At 43.0% G+C, this 22,089-nt stretch overlaps 1 protein-coding gene across 2 annotated transcripts in view; it reads left to right on the top strand.

Moving 5' to 3' along the window:
• The first annotated feature begins 246 nt into the window (after nt 1-246).
• The window catches only part of Chrna7 (cholinergic receptor nicotinic alpha 7 subunit), a 123,974-nt gene continuing 102,131 nt past the window's right edge, over nt 247-22,089 (top strand). The window contains exons 1-2 of one of the 2 annotated variants that reach the window (XM_036202011.1): nt 247-466; nt 653-792. In XM_036202011.1, coding sequence (XP_036057904.1) covers nt 412-466; nt 653-792 — 195 coding nt within the window. In that variant the 5' untranslated portion in view covers nt 247-411. The remainder of the gene's footprint in view (nt 467-652; nt 793-22,089) is intronic. The other variant, XM_036201995.1, reaches the window with a different exon arrangement.

Below are 22,089 nucleotides of genomic sequence, written 5' to 3'. Positions count from 1 at the left end.
CCTGAAAACACCGGGTCTTGCAGGGAATGTCCAGGGTTACTCCTCCCTTGTCTACCTTGTCTGGCCGGAGAAACTTCCGAAGCCTGTGACGCAGATGCTGGCACCAGAGAGAAGTCCTGGAGGACTGGGTGGGTGGGTGGCGGGGACTGTTCGGGGTGTGAGTACAGAAGGCAGCCGAGAGCAGGAGCAAGCGGCGCGGGGTCATGGGCCAGGGACTAGCTGCGCAGGGATGCAGTTCCCAGGGAGGCCGCGGAGCCGCTCGGCCCTGCGAGCGCCCGAGAGGCGGGGGCGCGCTGTCACGTGCGGGGGCGCGCGGCGGCGGGCGCGCGCAGCGCTTTAAAGGCGCGGAGGCGGCAGGAGCGGCTGCTCGGCCCGGAGCGGACGGCGGGACACGGCGGCAGCTCCGGCGACATGTGCGGCGCACGGGGAAGCATTTGGCTGGTTCTGGCCGCGGCGCTGCTGCACGGTAACCGCGGCGCGGCTCCGATCGCACTCCCCCGGCGGACTCCCGGGAGCAGGCGCGGGCGGGCGGGCGGGCGGGCGGGCCGGGCGGGTGGTCCCGGGTTGCGGCCGGGCTCGGGGATTGGGTTGCTCCGGGGCGGGGTGGCCGGCGGCCGCGCGCTGAGGCCGGCTGGGCGCTCTGCTTTCCAAGTGTCCCTGCAAGGCGAGTTCCAGAGGAGGCTGTACAAGGAGCTGGTCAAGAACTACAACCCGCTGGAGAGGCCGGTGGCCAACGACTCGCAGCCGCTCACCGTGTACTTCTCCCTGAGCCTCCTGCAGATCATGGATGTGGTGAGTGTGCCGTGGCGCTCGGGCCGCACACCCTCCTGTCCCGGACCCGGCGGCGCGCCGGGCAGGACCCCCCAGCCACCTGTGCGTGGGCACTAGAAACTCCGGGCCAAAGTGTCCCGAGTTGGGGAGTCAGTAGCAGGAACAAGCTGCGTTGGTCACTTTCGGTCTTCCTTAGAGAGAAAACTAGTGCAGTCCTACGCCCGGTGTGGTTTAGTCACTTAAAGGCTTTCCTCTCTTATTAGTGACTGCGTAGTGCCTTGGCGGGGGCCTGGTCTTTCCGTTGCCCGTCTGTCTGGATAGAAGGCTAGCTGTGGGTGTTTAGAACCCTTCCCACTACGGTGATGGACATTGTTTTTTATTTTGTGGACAGGACGGGTGCTGGCGATCCTTCTTGGAGGATTCCAGGCAGGCAGCAGATAGCAGTCGCTTCGACCCCATGCAGCAAGCAACTAGATTTAGGCGACACGCCCCTGCAGTATCTGTGTGGGTTCTCTCTCTCTCTCTTTCTCTCTCTCTTTCTCTCTCTCTTTCTCTCTCTCTCTCTCTCTCTCTCTCTCTCTCTCTCTCTCCCTCTCCACTAGTATGATTTTTCATAGGTGGATTTTTTTTTTTTTTTTCAAATAGTGCCAATACTTAGAAAGTGTTCCGGCATCTGTTCTATACAAGGCTTGTAGCGGGTAAGGGTGGAGCAAAGGGGTGTTGATCTTCATCGGGAGGAAAGAGGTACCAAAATAACCACAACTCCAGGTAGGAAATGCAGAAAACCACGAAAGGGGCCTAGGTAAAGTGGCGCCGCTCCTGTGCTGTTCCTCTTAATCTAGTTGTCGTGATGAATGACTTCTGTCCCCACACTATACCCGCTACATCTGTGTCTCCTCCTATGGCAGGATCCTACTTTATTAAGCAGTTGTGGGTAATGTGGGGGATTTATCATGAGAGATGTAAAGACAGCTGCTGTCACGTGGACAGTTGTTCTCTAAGTTTACAGAGCACAGACTTCAGGAAAGGAAGACAAAGAAATCTTGTTGGTTGTGAGTCGGAGTGACTGACAGCCAATGAGAGGGAGAGTCTGTTGTGGAGCAGAGTGTCGATCAGAAGTGGAGGGAGAAAGTTGTGAAGTGGAGGGGGCACAAAGGCTGGGGAGAGGGGTGGGGTGGGGCTGCAGGGCAGTGAAGTCCTAGAGACGGTGTCTTTGTGGCTTCTGACTTGGCTGGTCTCCGGATGGTTGACTGGGAAGTTTCAGGAACACTTGCACTTTGACTTCTCTGTTAACTGAATGGACACCTGAGCACTTCACTGGCCATTGTGAGGAGCTCAAGACGATATGAGTAACTCAAAGATCCCCCAAAACCAGATACACAATTACCGTTGTTTTCATGCAAAAACTACAGGAGCAAGGGTCAGGTAGCTAGGTTAACATGTTCAGTAAGAGTCACACAGTAAGATGCTCTCCTCAGCTTCTGCTTGCCCAGGCTCTGCTTTGGCCAGCTAACCTCATTGTATGCTCCATAGCATCCTCTGGCTGGGTGGTAGTAAGCTTTATGGTATGGGGGCTGGGGCACTCATCTGTGGAGCTTGTGTGGGGTGGAGCAGGCTTTCTAAGGCCATTGAAAAACTTTTAGGAAATCTGGCTAACCTGTTAGTAAGGTTTGCTGACTCTTAGGGAAAGTTAGGGTGTAAAATCGGATTCATGATGTGGAAAAACTTAAGTTATGTTAGGAAATTAGAAAAAATTAAAAAAAAAACACCTTTATACATCATACACCTTTATATAGTTGCCATATCAGTATTAGAAAGACGCATGTGAAGAGGGTCATGAGCAGAGGTCAAGGGGAGGGCAAGGTTTGGCAAAGTCATGGCCTCACCTTGGCCTCAGATCTAGCTGTGTACATACTGAACTTCCTACATGTGTGTGGAGTGGCCTTGAGAGAGCTACTTAGCTTTTCTCAGCCCCGCTTTCTCATGTGTAAAATGAGAACAATCATATCCACTTCATGGGTTTTGAGAGGATTAACAAAGAGAGGTTCCTGCCACACGCTGGTAATTTGCTGAAGCCTTGTTCCATCTTAATTATGCGGTCATTCCTCTCAGAGGTTACAAAGGCCATTCCTAGAGAGGTGTGGTCACCTGCCCAAGGATGCCCAAAGATTACAGGCAGTCTGCTAAGGAAAACTCACATGGAGTCAGTTTACATACCCTTGGCCCATCATAAGCTGCTGTTTTTTGACTTGGTAACTTATTTTTTTCAGAACAGAGTCAATTAGATGAACTGTAGCTGATTAAATGTGGCAGTCCTAAGCTTCTGGGTGAGAAGAAGGTTTCTACATCAGGCATAAGGAAATATGCAAACATTTGTATTCCAGTCCTGCTTGGCTCTGCTTGGTTTTGGAGCAGAGCCAGGTCTTTCTTGCTGAAATCTCAGCACTCTGGACAGAGACACCAGCTCTCAAGAGGGTTTTGAGTTGCATGCAGTCTTGGCTAGAGTAATCTCTTTATCAATTCAGTGCTAGGGGGTCATTTTGCTCATTTTGATCTGCTGTTCCATAGACCAGGGTTGATTGTCCCCTGATTTATTCTTGTCATCCCCCCCCTTTTTTAAGCATAGGTGTCCTGCCTTCAGGGATGTGGAGATGGCATATAGTATCTCACACACACACACACACACACACACACACATGTTTCATGCAGGGTTGTTTTCACCATCAGCTTATTCTACCTGTGTTTGTGGGGCCCCAGTGTAGGCCTTGTTAGTTTCTGAGAATGTATAAATGAATAAGAGAGGACTTACTCCTTTCGAGGTGACACGATCTGGCTAGCTCTAAGACCAAGAAGTAAATCTCATATTTCCTTATGTGATGGAATTTAACATTGTTTGCAGACAAAATCTGCACATGTTTGTAGGGAAACATTCATTCCCAGTGACAGCGGCTAGAGGGTTTCAAGAGCAAGAGGTTGGATTTCCAACTGGAGTTTTCCAGGTAGGAAAAGTGGGAAGTGTTTCCCCAGGTAATGGAAGCAGAGGGCGGGGGATTGTAAATGTGAGGGAGGAGACACCTTCACAGGGTGTTTCCATGAAATCCTGAATCTTGCCCTTAGCAAGATGTTTCCATAAGATGCTGGCTCCCTGCCTCCAACCAGGTATTTGCATGGAATCCTCTCCATTGATGTTTGCTTCAGGTTTGGTTGCAAGACTTCTCAGGACTTTGCTTCTGCTTATTAAAAGTTCAGAAATATTGATCAAACCATTGATAGTTTTATCAACCCTTTTTCTAGTCTGTATTCTTTTTTTTTTAAAGTGATTTTCTTTGACAGAAAGTGCTAGTGTGTAAGGTGTCTTGAATATGCTACAGAGTTCACATGATGGCCTGTGCTGTACCTGTGTATCACAGACTGTGTCTGAGAAGGTAGCAAGCCAGAGTTTTGTAAAACTACAAGACTAGCTTGCCAGACCTAGTTTCCTAGAAATGGAAGCATTCTAACCATAAGTTTTTATTAAATCCAGTAAGTATGAATTATAGATTAGAATGAAAAAATGTGCATATGTTTTAAAGATAAAACATGGGTCTTTAGAGGGTTTGCTATATCCACTGTGGTCTGTTCTACTTATTTGGTAAAGTACTCAGTGGAGAGTGGGAAGGCATGGTGAATTTCTGAGCAGGAGCAGGAAGTATCAGGATCTATATTTAGAAGATACAAAAGCCTTGTATGTGGGGCAGGCTAGAGAGGAAAGTTTGGGCAAGGACACGGAGATCTTCCTTGGTTTATTTTCTGGTGCTGTAACAAAATAGCTGAGATGATAATTTATAAAGAAAGAGGTTTATTTTGGCTCCTGGGTATAGGAACTGCAAAGTCCAGGATCATGGTCATAGCATCCTCTCAGATTCTAGTGAGGGCTTTCATGTTGCTTGAATTCAGAGCAGAAAGCAAAAGAGCAAGTGTGCCCATGCAGAAGAGGCTAGACACAGGGGCAGCCTTGGGTAATAATTGCTTCTCGAGGTAGTTGATCCAGTCTTTGAGAATTAACCAAGTTCTCTGTGAAAGGCATTTTTGAAGGCTCTGTCCCCAGAAACCATACACCAGTCACTAAGGATCACCCCAACATGACTGTATTAGAGAATTAAAATTCGAATACATGGACTTTTGGGAATAAATTTAAACCATAACAGAGTCAAACACAGCATGACCTCTGTGGCAATGTGGAGAAGGAGAAAGATTCAAGAGACTTTGGGGGTATACCATCCATGATACATAATTGTACATAAGCACCATGTGCATGCACAGATCAGTTAAGTGAAAGTGCTCCCTATTCCTAATGTATACTCATGTTTATAGTGATTCTTAATTTACTTCATGGGCTTTTCACTGGACTGGGAATGAGGTAATGCATAGGAAATCATTCTGAAGACTTGCAGATGGGGGTTCTGAGTTGACACTGGTTTTTATAGTATTTCTTCTCCTCTGCTGCTATTTGGTCATTTACTTGGACCCATGCATCTAAAGGCCATCCTTAATATCCATTTGCATAAAATAAATATGCAGTTATAAAAACATCTCCAGAAGGTAATATGTTTTAAATGAATAATACAAATCAATATATAGCTATGCACAAATACAAGAAACACAGTTATGCATGAAAGAATTTTAGAATTTTAAAGGTTTTGGATTACAAAGCTTTCTGGAAGCTTTACTCACAGGACAGTGGAACTGGTGGTATATTTCAAGTTTGCTCCTGTAGAGGCAGGCATGGGGTGGAGCCCAGTTCCCTAAGAACCTGGGATTTATTTGAAGTCCCTTTAGTATCCTCCTGATAACTAACACTCAGCAGATTTTTGTGCTTTTTATTACTAGCTGCATTTAAAATGCTGCACCTCTAAATAAAAGTCATACTCATATGGGATGTCTGAGCAGAAATGGCCAAGGTGAAAAATCAGACAGTTACCATAATTTAATGTCTTTTTTTTTTTTAAAGAGCAGTTCTAAGTTCACAACAAGAGCAGAGATTTCCCACCTGGCTCCTGCCCCCCTCTCCCCACCCCTCCGGCCCCCTCTCACCATCATTTCCTGTACCATGGTTTATATGCAAGCCTGATGAGTCTGCACCAACATGTCAGCATCACTCACAGGCTGTCCTTTATGTTTTTACTGGCAGTGATGTGGGTTTGGACAGATGAATCTTAACACACTTGTGTCCACTGTTGGAGCACATACAGAGTTGAGGCATTGCTTTCAAATGTTTTACTGATGTTCCCTTTCCTCCGTATCTTTACCTCAAACCCTTGCATCCACTGGTATTTTTACTCCTTGTGTAGTTTTCCTTTCCAGGGGCTGAGGAGTTAGTTCAGCTGGTAAAGTGCTGACCATGTAATCGTGAGGACCTGGCTTCTGATCCCCCAGAGTACATAAACAGCTGCAGTTGGCATCAATAATCTGCACTACTTGGGGTACAGGGAGGGAGCTGGGCAGATCTCTCAAGCTTGTTAACTGGCCAGCTTAGCAGAACCTATTAGATTTGGGTTCAGCAAGAAACCCTGCCTTAGAACATAAAGGAAGAGCCTCCTAAAGGAAAGATACCCAAGGTTAACCTGTAGCCACCTCATATACATGCATACACCTACAGTAACAAGTATGTACACTTCACATACTATGCCACATACCACACACTATACTCCTCCAAGAAAGTCTTTTCCAGAATGTGATAGGGTTACAGTCATCTCTTTGTAGCCTTTTCAGATTTTCTCCTTTCTCTTAGTAACAGGCATTTGAAACCCTCTGTATTTTTTTTTTTTTTTTTATCATTTGCTAGCTCATTTCTGTGTTGAATAATAGGGCATTGTGACTGTATTAGCTTATTTTTCATTTCATCTATCAAGGCATGTCTTATTTGCACCTAAGTTTTGGCAACTGAATAAACAGCTGTGTTATCTGTGTTGATGTTCTTAATGCAGACTGAAGTCTTTTGGAAATTACCCACCGGAGCATTTACAAGACTCAATGGTCAGGGCTTGTTCCACTTTGTAAGGAGCGCTCAGGCAAGTCTTCACATTAGTAGTGAGTATTCTGTTACTCTCCATCCATAGCAGCGTTTGATATTGTTGGAGTCTTAGATTTTGTTGATCCCAACCCTTGTGTAGTGGTACCTTACTGTCGCATGTGTGTTTGCCTGATAGATGATGTGGAGCATCTTTTCATGGGATTCTTTGCCGTCTGTTTTTCTTTAGTGTCTATTAAAATCCTTGACCCTTTTTTGTAGTGAGATATTTTTTGTATTATTGCATACATTTGAAAAATAGTCACTTGTCAGATGTGTCATTTGGAATGTGTGTAGAGGTGGGTTTGTCATTTTGTTCCAACAATGTCTTTCCAACACAGCAGAAAGTTTTAATTTTGGTGAAATCTATCATACAAATTGTATCTTTAATGAATTTTTCCTTTTGTGTTTTTTTTTTTCCTCCGTTAGACTAGGATGTATACAGTTTCACATTGGTTTAAATCTGATCCATTTTGAGCTATATTTGTGAAGGGTAGGAGGTATATATGCTTTTTGGCACAGGCAATTTTTTTGTATCATTCATTTAAAAGTATCTGTCACCGCTGTTTACACTGATGTATTTGGGGTGCTCACTCTTCTGTTCGACTGACTCGTGTGTCCCCCCTATCAGTACCACATTCCCTTGATCATTATATAATAGTCTTTAAGTTGGGAAGCATCACTCCCAAGCCTTGTTTGTCTATGATATTGCGTCGACTCTTCTAGAACGTTTATGTATGCACCTCAGAAGTAGGTTTCCCATATGCACAAAAAGTTTTCTTGTGACTTTATTTAGTGATTCTTTTGGATTTTATTGACAGACGATAGTGTCATCTGCAGACACAGGCTGTCACAGTTTTCCTTTCCCATTGTGTATATCTTTATTCCTTTTGTGTGCCTCATGTGATCGAGAAAGAGGAATGAGAGGAACATTCTGGCCTTGCTCGTATCCTTGACAGCAGCGCTTGAGTTTGTCATCATTATTTACGAGTTTAGCTGTAATTTTCTGTCAGCATTCTTCATCTATCTGAGGAAGTTCTCCCTATTTCCAATTTATTGAGTTTTCATATCATGAATGACTATAGAACGTTTTTTCAAAGGCTTCTTTGTGTCTATTGATATGGTAGTGGAATTAATGTTCTTTAGCTGGTTGATGTGATAGATTATGCTAATTGATATCTGAATGTTGAACCATCCTCACATATTTGGGATAAATCCCATTTGGTAATGGGAAATAATTCTGTTTGTACATTGCTTATATTCACGCTGCTCACATTTTGTTGTTGATTTTACATTTATTTAGTTTTCTCTTGTGTGTGCGTGCATGTGAGTGTGTGTGTGTGTGTGTGTGTGTGTGTGTGTGTGTGTGTGTGTGTGCATACATGCACCACAGTGCTCATAGGGTGGACAGAGGACAGCTTGTAGGAATTAGCATTCTCCTTCCACTATGTGGGTCCTGGGATACAAAACAGGTCAGCAGACATGGGGTCCAGCACTTTCACTTTCTGAGCCTTCTTGGAGACTCCATTGTTGAAGATTTTTATATTTGTGTTCTGGAGTTATGTGGCTTCATAGAATTATGCAGGAAATAGTTCCTTTAACCTCTCAGAGACATAATAGAGAATTGGTAATGTCTGAGCCTGGTGTTCTTTTTTTTTTTTTTCTTCTTGAAAAAAATTAGTGATTGATTTCAATGTCTTTAATAATATCAACCTATTCAGCCACCACCCTCTCGTCAGTGTGTGTGTGTGTGTGTGTGTGTGTGTGTATAATCTGACAAATTATTTATTTAAAAGAAACGGTCCATTTTACTTAGGCTATCAAGTTTGTGAGTACATGCTTGTTCATATATTAGTTTACATCCTTTTAATGTCATAGGGTTGGGATAGTGGCCTCCTTTTTCTGGTATTAGTAATTTATGTTTTCCTCCTTGAGCTAGAGGCTTGTCAATTCTATTGATCTTTTCAAACAGCCAGTTTTTAATGTTCATTTTGCCTATTGATTACCTATTGTCAAATTAATTTATTTCTGTTGTAATTAGTATTTAGATTTATTAATTTGTGTTTTCCCATAAGGTAGAGACGTTATTGATTGTAAGTATTTCTTCTTTTTAAATGCCGCTTGGTGCTATACATTTCCTTCTAAGCACTAATTTGGCTTTATCTTACAAGTTTTGAAAAGTTATGTTTATTTTCATTTAGTTAAAATATTGTTTTGAGATTTTTTTCAGGCATGTGTCCAGAAGCATGGTCTTTAAATCTGTGTGTGTCTGGGGAGGAGTATTTCCAGGTATGCTTCTGTTACTGGTTCTAGTTAAATTCCACTGTAGACACAGCACAGGGTGTGACTGTTACTGGGTTCTAGTTAAAATCCACTGTAGACACAGCATAGGGTGTGACTGTTACTGGGTTCTAGTTAAATTCCGCTGTGGACACCGCACAGGATGTGATATTGCTATTTTTTTTTTAACTGTGTAGCAGAGTACTACAGTGTGCTGCAGCCAGAATGCCCTTGACCTCACAGAATGTTCCATGTCATTTTAAGAATATGCATTCATCTGGTGAAAAATTCTTTTATAGAGATTGATTGTATATGGCTGATTGGAGATCTCAAATCCAACTGTGTCCTTAACTGATTTTCTACCTGCAGCACAAGTACATTTATTCCTTTTGTTTATAGGTAGGTAGGTAGGTAGATAGGTAGATAGATGGATGGATAGATAGATAGATAGATAGATAGATAGATAGATAGATACAGACACACACACACATATACACACACACACAGGCACACACACAGGCAGAGACAGAGATAGACAGAGACAGGGTCTTGCTGTGTAGCCCAGTCTGGCCTCAGCTTCTCAGGTGCTAACATTACAAGCGTACGCCACTGTGAGCAGCAAGCACACCAGTGTGTGTTCTAACAAAGGCCATTTAGCTGTGAGGGTGGGTTAAGCTGTTTGCATTTTTCGGACTTACGTCTGCTATAATCTGATGCTCCGTTGTTAGGCACATACCAAGGGAGGATTGCATGTCCTGGAGAACTGACCCCGTTTTCATTACGCAGCCATAGCCTCCATCCCTGAAACATTGCTCGTTTTGAGGTCTTGTGGACTTTTCTTATATTTACCAATAGCACAGTCTATTTTTCTCTTTCTACTTTTAATGTCTTTCTGTTTTCATATTGAATAAAGTTTCTTGTAGACAATACAGAGATGGACTTTGCTGTTTCACCCACTTCATTTCTTTCATTTGGTACATTTAAAGCATCAAACCAAAGTGATGATTGACGTATTTGGATCAATATATACAATTGAACTTCTCTTGGTCCCATGTTACACTTTCTTCTAGTTTTCCTATAGTACTTATTCTGTCCTTTTTTATTCTTTCAATGTTGTTTTCAATGTTTCCATGGATGTAGTCTGACACGCAGAGGCTCTTCTGTGGCACCTCTGTGGCAAGCACTCCATTTTTCTTACCAGGCTTTGGTCTTTAGCATTTCTTTGGGTTCTTCCTTAGGATTTTCCTTTCTGTTTGTCACCATCTGTTCTTGCTTGGCATCTCCTTCGGCTACCAGAGCTTCCATATTAACAGCCTTTGTCAGTTTCTGGTCTTGAAAGCTTCAGCTCCAGCATCCTTGTCACGCCTGTCCTTTCTGACTCTTCAAGTTGCATTTTTTTTTTTTTTTTGCTTTTCAGTGTGTTTTCTGACGTTTTCTTACAGAGCCAGATATGATGGACTGGATGGAGGGGTTCCAATAAATTAGACGTTGCTCATATGGATCTGTGTGGGAAGAGAGGGAGTGCTCCTTTGTACTATGATCAAGTGGCAGGCTTTGCTGAGCCACTGGACTATGGACCAACCAGTTTAGTCATTTTCTTTCTCATTAGGTAGTACAGACTGACTAAGGCTGACTGGAATTTTATCATTCTGCTATAGTGTAGACATTGGTAAGTAGAAGGCTTTCTGGTGTATTGCAAAGTGCCCCTGCTTAGAGAAGCCAGAAGAAGAGTGTCTCTGTTTATTAGGGATCCTGGCCAGGCTCCTGGTAGTAACCCTCCCAATGTTATGGGGTTCCTATGACTAAGTTCCTCTGGAGTTTGTAACTGTCAGAATTATCTGCACTGAGTCTTCAACAGTTCAGTGACAGCCAAGTTCCCTTGTCCCATTCTTTGCTCTGAGTCTGCTCTGGGTAGCTGTGACTCTGTCTCCCTGACCTTGAGGGCAGCTATGTGTCCTAGGTTCTCCACTCTCCTACGAAGTATGCAAGAAATGGTTCATTTTCAGTCTGTTCAGCTCTTTACTTCTTGTTAGGAAACAGTGGTGAATTCCAAGCTCATTACATGCAGAACTGGAAAGCTGACCTAATAATGTTTCTATAAGTGACATTTCTTAAAATTACAAAAGAAAGATATGCTTTGTAGAGCAAGCCAAATCAAATTTTAACAAAGACCGAGTTGAGGGGGAGAAATTATCCAAATCTCCATTTCTTAAGACATTCAGGTGTGGTTTATTTCATCTTCTCTTCATTTTTATAGGTCTGGAGAGAAATACTTAAAAATTAAAGTAGTAAGACACCATTTATGGTGCCTTGATCAATATTAAGCAGCATTGATTTTAAAGGGATGCACATAGGCCAAGTAGCAAAGGCTGTTGTTTGGCCACTGTTACGTAACTCTTGAGTCACTGCATACCAAACCCTCTTCCTTTTGGTCAGTTCAGAAAGAATTTAAAATAGTTTTACTTGAATGATCGTGGTGTCTCTTTTATGAGATGCACAGTGGGTTTCTGTGGTGTTTATTTACAACCCTTGTCTTTGGTTCCTTACTGGGTACAGCAGCTGGGTTGAAGTCAGTTTTTCAGTGTTTTCTGTGGCTTCTCTGCTTGCTTCTATTTTCTTTCTCATCCCCCCCCCCCCCCAGTTTGTTAGTCATACATCTCTTTCTTTCCGTGACCTACAGACTGCAGCAGGAATCCTTGACTAATGACATCCTAATGAAGGTCATAGCTCTTTCTGTGCAGTGTGCAGATATTAGCACACTTTTCCACATGGACTTCAATCTCCCATTCTCAATTTACATGCTTTGAATGCCATGCATTTTGTTTCTCACATTATTTTGAAACTTAAGATTATAATGGTCTGCGCTGACATATCCTTTAAAAAATGTTTTTAATTGAAATCGAGTTAATGATTTCCCCTCCTCCTTCCTCCCTTCAGCCTCTCCCTGTTACTCTCCCTTGAACCCTTCCGTCTTACCACTCTGATTGTGTCCAGTGTCCTCTGACACAGTCTTTTGAATTTACTCATCCATTTACATTTCTGCTGCTTTCGTTCCTCTCTGCATCCTTGACTTCCCATTGCCTTCTCCTCTTTGGTACTCCATTGTGTAGCTCTAGAAGTGGCAAAATCTATGATTTCTCTGTCTCTACATATATTCATAATGATTTCATCTTCAAATAATGGTTCAAAGTCTGGGTTGGTATTTATGTGCCACATTTTTTGTTAGAAATTTTTTGTTACAGTTATTTATCGTGTATGTGCATGTACACACATGTAGGTTTATGTGTGTGGCTGCATACATGTTGAAGTTAGGGGGCAAGTTGCAGGAGTTGGGTTTCTCCTTCTCCCGGCTGGGTCCCAGGGATTGAGCTCAGGTTGTTAGGCTTGGTGGCAAGTGCCCTTGTCCACTGAACCTTCTTACCAGCCCATTTCTCATTTTAAAACTCTTACCCCATTGTTTCTGATTTCTGCTGCTTTTCCTAAGGTCAGGTGAGTGTCATGTTCACCCTTTGAGGTGCTTTGTTCTTATTTTCCTCTGGGCACTCTTCAAGGCTTTGTTATTGTTTGTTATAAGCGATTTTATGTCATTTCTAGATTTGTGCTGTTTTGTCTTTTTCTTGAACACACACACACCTACCTCTAAGTATAAACTGCTCGGTCTGTATAATGTTAGTTGTATGCATGTTTCCAAGACTGACCATTTGGTATTGGATAACCAACTGCCGTGCTCTTCCCTGGGAAGACCGTCTCTCCCACTCTCAGCATTCCTTAGTTACCTGCAGTTCTTTGTGTAGGTTGAGGTCTCCTAGGCTTCACCATCCACTTTGGCATATCTCTTGGTATTGTCTTTGCTCAGCTTACCTTTGGGCGGTGATGTTGCTGAGACTTTACAGGTGTAGCTTCTGACATTTCTAGGAGACAGAGTCTCACAGCAAACTTCCTGATCCTCTGGCTCTTACAGGCTTTTCTCCCTCCCTTCTACAGTGTACCCTTAGCCGTAGGTGCAGGAGTTGTTTGATGATGTATCTGTTGATATTGGGATCCACACTCTACATTTTGATTGGCTGTGGTCTTCTGTAGTGGTCTCCATATGTTACAAAGAGAAGTTTGCTTGGTGAGCAGGGAGAACTACATTTATCTGTGGGTGTAAAGACAAATGTTTAGAGTGAGTTAGTGATCATGCTGGTTTAGTAAAGTGGTGATTGTAGGTTCTTCTCGAAGATCTATGACTTCACTGGCCCTGGGTAGTTGGCTAGGCTTCCAGTATTGGGCATGGTTTCCCTCTTGTTGAGTGGTCTAAGTCCAATTAAAGAGCTGTTGGTTACGTCTAAGGTGAATGATCCACTACTGCATCCTTAGGGTTATCACGCCATATTGTTTTTTGTTGTGGTTCATTGGTGTCATTGCTGGGTAGGATCATTGGTTGCTTCCTTCTTTTGGAAGCTTGCATGGTGCATTCTGGTACCATGAAAGCTTGTTTCCAAGGATGAAGTATTCAGTTTGTTCCAGCTCAGGGGAGTAGTGGTGGGGTCTTTGGGCACTGGTGTCTTTAGCAATAGGAAACCCTTCCACTCTAAGAAATAATCAAGGGCAATAGCAAAAGCCTGTATGTTTTGGGGGTCTCCTGGACAACCCTGAGCTAAAAATAGGGCTATGCTTCTGTTACATAGTTTCTTTCATAAATTTTGGAATGCCACACATGCCAAGTGCGGTTTCTGCTCTGTTTTCCCCTTACTCCTTTTGGGATCACAGTTGTGTGTTTAAAACACTGTTACCCTATGTATAAGAGTGCATTCTTTTTAGGAACAATTGTGTCACCTAGGGAATGACCAGTCATGTCTTTAGCATTTTTGGTTGCCATGGGTTGCTACTGACATTTACTGGGATGAGACCAAGGAAGCTATTAAATATCTTCAGATGTGGAAAATTTGCTGGATGCAGCCAGGATGTACTTGGACCAAGGTATCAGGAATGCTGAGACTGAGCCACTCTGCTGTGCTCCCAACTCTGGTTTTTCCTGTATTTTGCATGACTCTGTCTCTCCAGGCTTCCTTACAACTGCCCCCTAGTGACTCATGTTTTTTTCTCATCTATTGATTTCACTTTCAAGAATTTCTTTTGGTTTTTCTTACGTTTTGTCCATTGCATGTTTCTTTTAAAACTCATATGTTAGTAAGTAAGAATCATTCATGGGGGCTAGAATAGTTGAGGGGCTCAGTAGTTAAGAGTCTTCTGGAGGACCAGAGTTCATTTCCAAGCAGTGCCTTAAAATTATAATTCCAGTGTCAGGGAATCCAATACCCTCTTTTGGCCTCCATGGGCATCAGGCACATATGTGGTGCTCAGACAAACATACATGCAAAACACCCATACACATAAAAAAATAAAAATAAAAATAAAACCAAAGAACCATTTGCAGCCTCCAGTTGAAGGCTCTGGTGTTTGAGGCACACTGTAGTTTGTTTCTACTGCTGGTTTTCTTTTCTTTTCTTTTTTTTTTTCAGTAACACAATGTGCAGTCTTCTAAGTCAGGTGCTTTTCTTGTTTGTTCTAGAAAATGTAGAAATTATAGGTATTATCTGAAGGGCCCGTGAACACATTCTCAGTTCTGGCTTGTACCTTCCTCTGATGAGCTGCCAGTGCACGGACAGACAGCAGCAGCCAACATTCTCTCCATCCCTTCAGAGGCTGTGGAAAGCAACAGCCTCTCTTTAACCCCTGGAAGTGCTTCTTGCTCACTCACATTCTAGGCTAGAATTCCCAAGAACTGACCAGGTTCTTCCTTGGCTTCCCTGAGCTGGAGCTCCTGTTTTGTCCCAGTCCCTCTTTCCGGGTGCCCTCAAATGTGTAGTCTCGTAGGCAGTCTTTGAAGGACACACCATGTGATCCTAGAAAAGTAGGCTGTTGTTCCCTGGGGTCCCCCACCCCCGTTTCAGCATGTCTGTGATCCCACACTGCCCTGACAGTTCCCTGCTGCCTTCAAGCTTGTGATTGCATCTCTTCCAGCTGCTCCATATCTGGTGTCCATCTACCCGACCACTGTCCATCGTTAAGTCCTATTTACAATGCTTCTTTATAATCAACCCAAATTTATTATGGTAGAATTTTCCCCCCTCTCAAACCTGTTTATGGGTCTAAGAATAAAAACTTCCAAAACTGTTTCATCGTTGTTGCTGGATATTATGGGCAGTTATCTTGCAGGAGTCTTTCTTATAAATGATAACTTTCAAGGCCACTCAGTACATTTCCCAGAGCTTCAGCTCTCTGGGAGCTCCTGTTTCATCCCTGACATGCTGCTAAAGAAAGAGAAATGCTCCTGTCATGGCCAAACAGTGATAAAATCTCTTCTCTACTGCTTATTTAACTTAAAAATCAGGATTAGGTAGTGTTTACAGATAAGACAAAAGTCATTTTGTGTCTATGCAGTTGGTGTTGGGAATTACCCTAGCTCCCATTTGGTGTTTTTCAGCAGCCGTTCTCACGCTGTGCATGTCAGTGATTTCCTTCATCACAGTCAACATCAGCTATTTTAGCAAATATAACACTCAAAGTATTGTAAAGTGATGTGTGCATATGTGGGGTGTGTGTGTGTGTGTGTGTGTGTGTGTGTGTGTATGTGTGTGTGACAGTGATATATTTCCCTTACTTTTGCCCTTGGCATGCATTGATACATTGAAGTTAAAACAGAAATCTGGATCATAGCACTTGGCAGGCAAAAATAGTTAATTAAAACTATCAGAAATTAAATACAGAGTTATATAAAATCCAAGATAGTGGGTTAAAAATGAACAGGGGAGACTGGGCGAGGGACAAGGCTTTGAGTGGGGCTGAGCACAGGTCTATCAGTCTGTAGATATGGCTGTTGACCTGTTTCAGCTACAGGGGGCAGGCAGGAGGGAATTGCACCTGTCATGGCTAGAGAAAGCCACCTGTGAGAGATGCTAGCTGTGGGGCATTGACTTTTGGATCATTGAAAGCAAATTGTCTGTAAAGATTCTTCCTTGAGCAGAAGCAATGCTATCTCCATTCCACAGGGAGGGAGTGTGAAGGAAGGGAGTGTGAAGGAAGAACTCACTTTGTTTATAGAGAGAAGGTAAACATAGGGTAGCTTTCCAGTTGGTTTCAGGTTTTAGATTATATAAGGAGTTTCTAGTGTAGCATATCTACTCTAATACCATTTTAAATAAATAATGTTTGGTGATTTTAACAGATTAAGCCAAGACTGCTCACTGATCGTCAGAGTGTATTTGATTAATGTTGGCTTGATAAAATCTGCAATTTCAATCAACTGCTCAGAAAATAGAGTTTGCTATTCCATAAAGGCATTTTGTTGCTATTTGGAGTAACTTCATCAACCAGCTAGCTCATGGAAGCATAGATTTCATTCTGGAAGTTAGCCCTTAATCCTGTTTGAACAGTTAGTGTTGTATTGCAGTTGGTATGCACAAGTGTGTGGCAATATCAGAATCCAGCCAGTGAATTGTCACAAAGGGACTCACCTAAGGTCCTGTCCCCCAGCCCGGCCATCCCATCCTCCAGGACAAACAAACCTGCTAACCTTATTTCAAATACCAGGTTTTAATCTTTCCTGCCTCTGGGACTTCTTTTACTTTGATTCTTTTCAGTGCCAGGGCTTAACGCCAGTGTGCTCCTGTCTGCCATCTAATCCCTCTCTGAGGAGCTTTAACAGTATCTATTTCCTCATATATGGCTGCTTTTGTTCAATTTACTTTTGTGAGTCACCAAAGCTGTTGCCTGTAACTTCACTTCACTCATTTTTATTGTACAGCCATAACAAGATTTCATATTATATTGATAGATACCTAGAGTGTCGGTAGATTTTCCGTTATAAAGAATACTGCCATGAATATTCTTTCAGCTGTTTCTCGGAGATTTACATCTGCATCATCTGCACAATGCTTATATTGTCACTCTCGTTAGTGATGCTCAATATTTAAAGAAGATTGAATTCTCAAATTTCTCCCCAGCTCTCTGCCACGCAGCTACCACACTTCCTTTGCCCTCCCACATGTCCCCAAGGAATTACATAATCAATTTTGCTTGAATTTGATATGCGGTATTTATTTTAAAGTCTATGGTGTCCTGTCCACTTCTGAGTCATGGAGTAGGCGGTGGTTGTATTTATTTTCCCTAGAGTTAGTGCTGTGGTCCTTCCTGTGTTACAGTTGCTCCTTCATCTCTGTCTCTCCAGTGGAAGTGTAATTAATTTCCCCTCTCCTGTTGAGATGCACGTGGAGTTCTGTCTTTTGTGTTCTTAGAACCATCTTCTGATGATTTCTGTCCTCTCACTTGGAAGCAAGTTGATTGTTTCCTGGGCCTGTCCTGCAGCTGTCTCACTGGAATCTTCAGTCTTGCCTCTGTCACCAGATGAGTGTGTGACAGTCAGTTCAGCTTTGACACTAACACAGGTTAGAATCAGATCCCACAGCCTAAAAGGGCTGATCTCCGCAGTGACTGTTGTGCACAGGGCTTGCATTTCTCTATGGTCCATTCATGGAAGTCGGCTTGCTCTGCTAGAGAGTAGCAAGTCTCTAACTGTTGCAGACATTCCCTGACATTTTAGGAGAGTTACAGTGGCTGTACGTGCTCAAACACTGGTGTCCTCAGTCTTTTCAATATAACACTCTGGGATTTGGAATGTAGGCCAATGGTAAAGCCCCTGCCTGGCATGCTTAAGGCATGCTTAAGGCCCTGAGTCTATTCCTCAGTACTAAAAGTAAATAAATCTGTCATTCTGGTGAGTGTGGAATAATATTTCCTGGGGTTTTAATTAGCAGTACCTTGACTACTGATAACATGAGACCATTTAATTTTTGAAAAATGTTTGTTCAGATCTATTTTTTTTTTTTGCAAGGCATCTATTCATATGATGTTTTCTTCTGTTGCTCACATGTATGAATTTTTATACTATGAATTTGCAACTTTACTGTCTTTATTTTGTGCTGCCAGAAGAGAATACATGAATGTTACTGGTTCAGTAGAGTAGATATTGACTTCTTACCTTTCTAGAGGATAGACAGTGTCCTGTTTTATGTCTGTGACATGGAAGGCCTTGCATGGCCTAGAACAAGGAGAGAAAGAGGAAGAGAGTGGGATGAAGGCAAACTCACTCCTTCAGTTAAGAGATTAGTCCATTAGTGAGGTGGAGCCTTCTTATGTACGCATGTTCGTGTGCATCCGTGAACACTCATGTGCTTGTGGAGGCCAGATGGTAACTTTGGGTGTCTTCCTTAGAACCTGATCACATTTTTCATTTCCTGGAGGCTGAATATCTCTGAATAGCCTATTATCTGAATATTAGCCTAGAACGCACCAAGTTGACCAGGCTGTCTGGCCCTGCCTTCCCAGCATTGGGATTACAAATTTGTGTCTCTACACATATACCTCTCTCTCTCTCTCTCTCTCTCTCTCTCTCTCTCTCTCTCTCTCTCTCTCTCTCCCTCCCTCCCTCCCTCTCTCTCCCTCCCTCTCTCCCTCTCCCTCTCCCTCTCCCTCTCTCTCTCTCCCTCTCTCTCTCCTTCTCTCTCTCCCTCCCTCTCCCTCCCTCTCTCCCTCTCTCCCTCTCCCTCCCTCTCCCTCTCCCTCTCTCCCTCTCCCTCTCTCCCTCCCTTCCTCTCTCTCTCTCTCCCTCTCTCTTTCTCTGCTTCCCCTCCTCCCTCCCCATCTACTTTTTGTTTGAGTTCTGCAACACTTTACCGACTGAGTTATCATCTCTCAGCCTCCAAAGGCAATTTCAACATGGTGTCTGGAGAGGGCATTTACACAGAAGCCACTCGCTCTGCTTTTGTACCACTTCAGATGCTGGATGCGGTCTTACTTTCTAAAATGTTCTTTCGGTACACTTTGAATAGCAGTATCTTTTGGTAAACAGAAATCCCTAAATGTGGTAGGGTTCATAAGTCCTTCTTGTCTGCTTAGGCACGTTGTGTCTTGTTTTTAGCCACTTTCTCACTGTCACAAGGAATCCATGACAGGGATTCAGACTGCAAAGCACAGGTTCTCGCCTAGAGCCAATTTGATATTTTTCCTTACAATGTGTTTTAAAAATCTTTCTTATCTTTGTAAACTACCTTAAAATGGTTGTGTGGAAACCTTGGCTCATGAATAGTTTGTATTTTCAAGAGTAGTTAAATGTAAAGTGTCGGGTGATTATTTGAGGTCACACTTGGGCATCACATTTCATGATGACTGTACTCAAATGGACATTTCAATTATTGAGGAGTGTATGATATGGAGCAAAAGCTATGGCTTTTAATATTCAAAGGCATTGAAATGGCACCCATTATTTTGAGAGCTAACAGGAAAGAGGGACTTATGAGAGAGAGCTTGGCTCCTGTCCTAAGGGGTTCACTTAACTGTCCATCCCAAAGAGACAGTTACTGGAAGACACCATCTCTTTCCCATTGTTATATCTATTTCACTGTTTGGCTCATACACACACACACACACACACATATTTAACTGCATTTATTTATTTGTTTCTTTCTTTCTTTCTTTATTTTTGTGTGTGTGCCTGTGCTATTTAGAGCAGTAAAGTGACCTGTAAGTAGTATCCATAATGAAGGTTGGTGGCTCATGAATAAGACTGAAATGGATTTTCTTGTGTGTGTGTGTGTGTGTGTGTGTGTGTGTGTGTGTGTGTGTGTGTGTTTGTGTATTTATGAACTGACTCAGAAGGAAATCAAAACAAATTTTCATGGTCTCTTGGCCATCAAAACTTTTAATCTCTAATTAATTTCAAAGATTATAAGGCCAGTCTTTGATAGGAAATAAAGTTTGGTATGGTTAACTTGAAAAGCTTTGACTTGATATTCATAGCTTATCTGTTGAAAGACTTTTATGGACTTTGGAAATTACTTGGTAAAAAGCATGGTATTATTATGGGTTGAGAGTTTCGAAATCCAGCTGAGTAGAGCTGGTCCCAGGCTCTTCTGAACATCTCACAGCTGAAGATGACACAGGCTGTGGGGAATTCCTCCTCCCCTCCTCCTTCTCCTCCCCTCCTCCCCTTCTTCCCTCCCCTCCCTTCTTTTCCTCTCACCCTGAGCACGACAGGATGATTTGGACTCTCCAGCTTGTTTTGTGCATTGAACAATTAATGCAATGACAGTGACCCAGGACAGTCCTTTGACAATAACCATCAGGCATACATTAAAACAGCAGTGTACAGATGGCACCTTCATTGTTTCTGACAGGGAAAATTATGGGCAGTAGATTAAAGTATAAAATGGAAAGGAATATTCATGATGGGAAGTGTTCCCATCCAGTAGTGTTTTGCATAGGCGAGAAGCAGCTGGCCATGGACATAGCAGCACACAGGCTCTGCTGGCTTCTTGGATTTTCACAGGTATCATTAAAAGATATTGGTTTGGGAAGGAGTCCCTTAAAGTGCCTGGAACTTATTATACCCAGGGAGGGAATGAAGCGCAAGGTGGGAAACATTGTGTAGCTTTGGCTGGTCTCAGAAAATGGCATGCTTTTCAGAAATGCCACTCTGGGAGGGAATGAGAAATGCCTTTGGTATTATCACTGATTCTAATGAAAAATCTGGAAAAGATTTGATTCTTGTGCCTGACACGTGGCTGGCTTTGGCTGTGTGACTTTGAGTGTATTTTCACTGTCCACATTTGAAAACAGCCATACAGTGACATCATCTCTGAATCTGACCTGGAATTTGCAGTGCACTTTCTCTTGTTTGTGTCCCTTGGCTGATCATGTGAGATGTCTTCACACTAGTTTGGCTGTCCTGCCTGCTTTACAGAGGACATTTGGGGACTTGAATCCAACTCTCATTGTCTTCCTTCTGTCCTAGGGATCTTTTTTCTGTTCCTTTGTCATGTTGATTCCACTGCATCTGCTGCTCTCTCTGGTGCTCACACTGCCATGGAGTTGGCTTCTGAGTCCATCATGGTGGTCTCCATGACCCCTGCCAGCATCTCCATTTTGGACATAAAATATTCAGTGAATTATCTCCAGGCTCACTGTTTCACCTTGTATCCATGTCCTGTGGCTTACCTTTCTGGAGAGGCTCCTGAGTGGGAAGTTATATTGGGAAACAGTGATTAAGTACATCTGGAGATTCTGTTGATTGAAAGTATGAATGAATATGAAGGGTCTTGTTTGTTTGTTTGTTTTGTTGTTGTTTGTTTTTTTTCTAGACATGGATACTTAGAGATAAAAGATTCCATGAGTCCTTCAATTCTAGTATACCAGGCAGGAGAAAAACAAAAACAAAAAAAAACCCCACAACCTCAGACTCATCTGAGAGAGTAGAGGAGGAGCTTTCTCCAGAAGGACACAGGCAGAATAGAGTCCACATCATCAAGGAAGTGCAGGAGTAGAGGGAAGCGGGGCCAGAAAGCCAAAGCTCCAATTTTCACTCTGTCAATCTCTCTACAAGCAGTTGAATGAGCAATCCTGTGTCTCCTTTGGTTGCTGATTGGATACTAAAACCCACATGCATATGCTCATCATAGTGGAGTCACCGTACAAGGAGAAGTGAAAGAGAGCCTCCACCAGTCCATCCACCAGTCCATCCAGCTGTGATTGTCCATCCAGCCAGGACCTGGGAGGAAGCCAGCAGTGGCAGCCAAAAGGAGGGAGGGAGCCAGTCCAGGTTCTTGCCTTGCTTGGGGAGGACTGTTGGGATTGCTCAAGGTCTTGTTCAAAAGATGGTTTCTTGTCAGAATCAGCTGTGATATTAAAGTATTAATTTATAAGCATCTACAGGGATGATTCAGAGAGAAACAAAAGATCTGAAATGCTCAGAATATCATTTAAAAATGAGATGACAGTAAGTTAGGTATAGGGACACACTCCTTTAATCTCAGCAACTGGGAGGTAGAGGAAGGAAAATCTCTGTGAAGTTAAGGCCAGCTTGGTCCATACAAGGTGTTTCAGCCCAGGTAGGGCTACATGGTGAGATCTTATCTCATGTTTTTAAAATTAAAATGGATGGAGACCTCTGT

This window comes from Onychomys torridus, chromosome 1 (assembly GCF_903995425.1).
Source record: "Onychomys torridus chromosome 1, mOncTor1.1, whole genome shotgun sequence".
Taxonomy (NCBI): domain Eukaryota; kingdom Metazoa; phylum Chordata; class Mammalia; order Rodentia; family Cricetidae; genus Onychomys; species Onychomys torridus.
Note: the sequence above shows the minus strand (reverse complement) of the source record. Positions and strands in the feature narration are given on the sequence as shown.